This window comes from Manacus vitellinus, unplaced genomic scaffold (assembly GCF_001715985.3).
Source record: "Manacus vitellinus isolate BGI_N305 unplaced genomic scaffold, ASM171598v3 scaffold_13_pilon, whole genome shotgun sequence".
Classification (NCBI taxonomy): domain Eukaryota; kingdom Metazoa; phylum Chordata; class Aves; order Passeriformes; family Pipridae; genus Manacus; species Manacus vitellinus.
In genome coordinates, this window is record NW_021938999.1 from 11209558 (window position 1) to 11213783 (window position 4226).

At 37.2% G+C, this 4226-nt stretch overlaps 1 protein-coding gene across 2 annotated transcripts in view; it reads left to right on the top strand.

Annotated features, from left to right (window-relative positions):
- ORC5 (origin recognition complex subunit 5) overlaps positions 1-4226 on the top strand; it is a 77472-nt gene that overhangs the window by 10206 nt on the left and 63040 nt on the right. For both annotated transcript variants that reach the window (XM_018068205.1, XM_018068206.1), the window contains exons 2-3: positions 821-1005; positions 2428-2520. In XM_018068205.1, coding sequence (XP_017923694.1) covers positions 895-1005; positions 2428-2520 — 204 coding nt within the window. In that variant the 5' untranslated portion in view covers positions 821-894. The remainder of the gene's footprint in view (positions 1-820; positions 1006-2427; positions 2521-4226) is intronic.

The window sequence follows — 4226 nt, forward strand, 5'->3', positions numbered from 1 at the left end:
GGGAGTTCTCTTGATACAAGAGACCTTCGACCGAGCCCCACGTTGGGCGCCACTTGCCCCGACCCGCTGGGATAAGGGAATAGGGTCGGGCACTGCAAAAAGGGTCACTCACACGGTGGAAGGTCGGTGAAGCAGTGTCCCTTTATTCAGAGAACTCCAGGACTTAAATAGGGCAGATTTGAGGGGAGGAACTTGGGCTAGGGAGGAGCATGGGACTGACAACTGGGGAAGCATGGTGATTGGACAACTGGGTAAAGAGGGGAGGAGTTTGGGTATCTCCGGGGGAAAGGACCAATGAAAGCTACCTCTGCACTGCCCCAAACTCTAACCAATGGCAGGTAGAGGAGCGGGAAAGCAGGGAAAAGGCGGGAAAACTGAGGGAAGAAGAAGGGGACAGCATGGTGGACAATTTTAGAAACAACAACAGGGGGTACATAAAACAGCATAACATTACAACTATAAACTGGGGAATAACTGGGGTACAACTGTCATGTCCAGAAAGTGTCATAATCAGTATTAGAAGTCAAATCCGGTATATTAAAGGTCCATTCAGGGGTTATAAATTCGTCTTCAGGCTTCATATCGCTCTCATTCATATACCTTTCCCTTTTTATTTGATTTTTTTTTGATTCTGTCTGGTGTGAAAATGTCTGTATAATGCCTCACACAGTTCAGTTCAATTTTTCTGAAGTCTTTTAAGTCTGTCATAATTATACCATTATCCTGAGCTAGTAGTGTGTTTAGATTATTTATCAATTCCTGCTCATTTTCTTTTTATGCATATGAAAGCAAATGATAATGAAAACTTCTTATTTTCCAGATCACTTTATTTCTTGTCTCTGAACCACAAAAGGGACCTGCATGTTTGGGTGACTTAGCTGCAGAAATATCAAAATGCCTAATCTTGAACATCCAGCATACCCAGCAGCTGCACTGCTTCACTTGGAAAGTTTGGTGCCTTGTCGAGAGTCCCAGGTGTCCATGTTGCTGTCAATATTTGGAGAGGTAGTGTTTTTTGTTCTGTATGTTTGACTAGAACAAAGACATTCTGCTGTTTCAGAGGGGAGAATAGAAATGTAGGGGCATTTTTGTGATGTCATTGTGAATATTCGTTTGTTGTCTCTTCATTATACTTTTATTTTTTGCTACTCATACTTAACGTTGCTGTTTGGCAATCGGATTCTGGTCCTTTAGGAGGTTGAAAGTTGTCTTATAAAAACCACACCTATTTATACCTTGCTCTCTCTGAAGCCTGATTTTGCCATGACTTTGTTTTATCTTTTCCAGTTAGTACCAGGGAGTCTCTTCTTGCCTAGTCTAAAATTTTTTTTTTTTTTTTTTTTTTACTTGCAGTGTAGAAATTCTGTTTGGCTTTGACTCATTAATCTACTATCTGAGTGCCTGAATTCTAAGTACATTGAGTTGGTCTGATTCTTAGTAGTTCTGTGGCTGGTCACAAGATTCAGAAATCACTGGCTTGTTAATTGATTCTGTTACTGCTTCACTAAGCTTGTGGTAAAAAGTAATGGGGATTTTTATCTGCAAACTTGAAAGCACTTGATATGTCTGTTTACATTCAGCTAACAAAATGGAAATTAGTATCTGTTTCTGGTTCTGCCTTTAATTATGGATAATAATAATACCATCAAATTACGGCATTCAAGTTTTATATATATATTACAAGCATAGTGGCAACAACTTTTCTTGAAAATAGATACTTAAATTCTTGATAAATATGCAGGTTAGAGTCCCTGCATATATTGTGCAAGAGTGGCTTCATCTTGCATTAATTGAATATTATTGTTTTTCATAAAAGTATCCATTTTATTTTTGTATTCATTTTTAAGTCAGTGTTTGAGATCCTTAGGAATGAGAAGAAAACAAAAATAAGTGCCAGTTCAGAATGAAACAAAGAGAACAATTATTTTCCTTGTATGTAAAAAAAAATTACATTAAATGTACAGCCTCAGGACTATTAAATAACTAGATGTCTTACATCAAATATTGCCTTGTGAGAGAAGAACCAGCTCCTTTACCACCTCCTCCACCATTTTTTTTCTGTTTAGTACTAATGAAAAGAAAAGCAATTTGCATGAGTTAAGATAATGTATGGCTTGCAATTTGTACTTCCCAAGATTTCCTTTCAGTTATGTAATATGAGTTACTCTCTGTGTTTCTGTTGTTTATTACAGCACTTTCACTGGCAGTTGTGTGATACTTGATTCTTGTGAGTTATCCTCCCAGCATTTCAGTGAGGATGAAACATAAGACTTGATCTTTTGATTCCATAATAATTGCTGTATTTTATATTTAATGCCTTGGTTTAAAAGATAACTTTTCTTTTGGAGGGAAACTTCACTGATAAATCTTTCATCTGTTGAATGAAAAAGAAGAATTGAAGCAGCAACGATTTTTTTTTTTCCCTAGCGTCAGCAATTTAGTTTTCCATCCATTTTTATTTACGGACATACATCTAGTGGAAAGACTTATGTGATGCAAACTCTTCTAAAGACCTTACAGGTAAGAATGTTCACAATAGATATTGAATTTACAATTTATTTATAAAAGATGATTTCTTGAAATAACCTCTACTTTCTGAAAATGGCTTGTTTTCTCAGCTATTTCTGACTTCCTCATTCTTCTACTCCACTTACTGTGTCATGAATGCATCACTCTTCTCACTAGTGCATTTAGGATAAAATGAAATTGGTGCTACTGAGATAAAATATAAATCATAATAACTTTTGTAAGAAAGTTCAAGAAAGATAAAAAAGCCAAATATTGTTCAGCTTGTTTGCATGACTTAGGCTGAAATAGCTCCAGTGACATGTAAGTATTGATGATTACAGTTCAATCTGCAGTCACTTACACTACACCTTCTTTTGAATCTTCTTGTAATATTCTCCTTTAAACTACTTTTATGTGTATACAAAAAAGAGTGAGAGAGTACTTGAAGAACAGTGAGAAGAATTAGCAGTAGTGGATTTTTTGTTTATTTGTTTTGTATTGACAAACTCATTTTAATTAAATTCAGTTGGATGTGTACGATTATTTCAATGTAAGCCTCGGAGCTTAAGCTTAATGAAGTTGTTAAAAGCATTCAAAGCAAACACAGCAAGCTGTACATGTTCACTGAAAAAGAAAGTGAGCCTGGAATGGTGAAAATCCCTGTCTGAACACCACACAATTGCCATTGTTTCTGATATGGTTAGTTGGTTTTGCAGACTTGTGAATGTTGTATTCATTGCAGTAAATTTGGTTAGTTCTTGTAGAAGCAGGAAAATCTGAAACTTTGAAAAAGAAACAGTGCACGAGTTCTAAAATATTTAAGCAATGTTGCATGGGAACAATCTGTTTAATTCCTGAACAATAAACGACTGTTCTTTTACTCTAAATGGGAAAAGTGTGCTGATAACCCCTTTTATTATTATCTTTTCAGAACCTGTTTGAAAATACAAATTTTGTGTACTTTACTTTATTCTAGATCCTTCAAACACAGCTTGATATACATCATAAATTAAACCCCCTATGAAACAGGATGCCATTCACAGTTTTGAATGTAATAAAATCAATTCTCCAGGTGTGTTTGTGTTTACTAAGCTTGGCATGGCCAGGTCTTTTGCTGGCAGCATGGCTCTTACTGTCCTATGTCAGTACTGTTGCTGCTTCCTCCGGGGTGAGCATCGCTTTCAGAAGTGCTGGGACTCTATGTTCTATTTCAGCTTGGCCATCCAAGCCAAACTTCCTCTGGATTCTTGCTCTTAGGAAACAGTGTAGGAGTAAGTAAGATATAGGTCAAGGAGAACTCATAAAGCAGATGATGTTGAAGTATGTGAAGTGGAAATCACTGAGAATTCATTGTGCAGTTTTGAATTTGGAGCCTTATGTTCCTAGGAAACTGGGACTATCAACTGTCTTCCTCTCAATTGTTAAGGAAGAAGGCTACTTTAATGCTGGCCACTGGGGGATGAGTTATATCCTTGATCAGTACTGGAGTTGTTGTGTGTTACTAACCTGAAGTAGAAACTTTGTCATGAAAGGACTTATTTCAGCTGTAAGGGCTGCAGGCAGAGAAACCTACTCTTTTCTTTAAACACCAGGTGAGAATCTGAACTACGTAGAAGTAGTGGGTCATTGTGGCTGAATGTGTGTTTCTTGGAAAAATAGTTATCTTGAGGCTCCCATGGGTCCCGTGCAGCCGCGGGGTTGGCCCCGCTCCCGCGGGT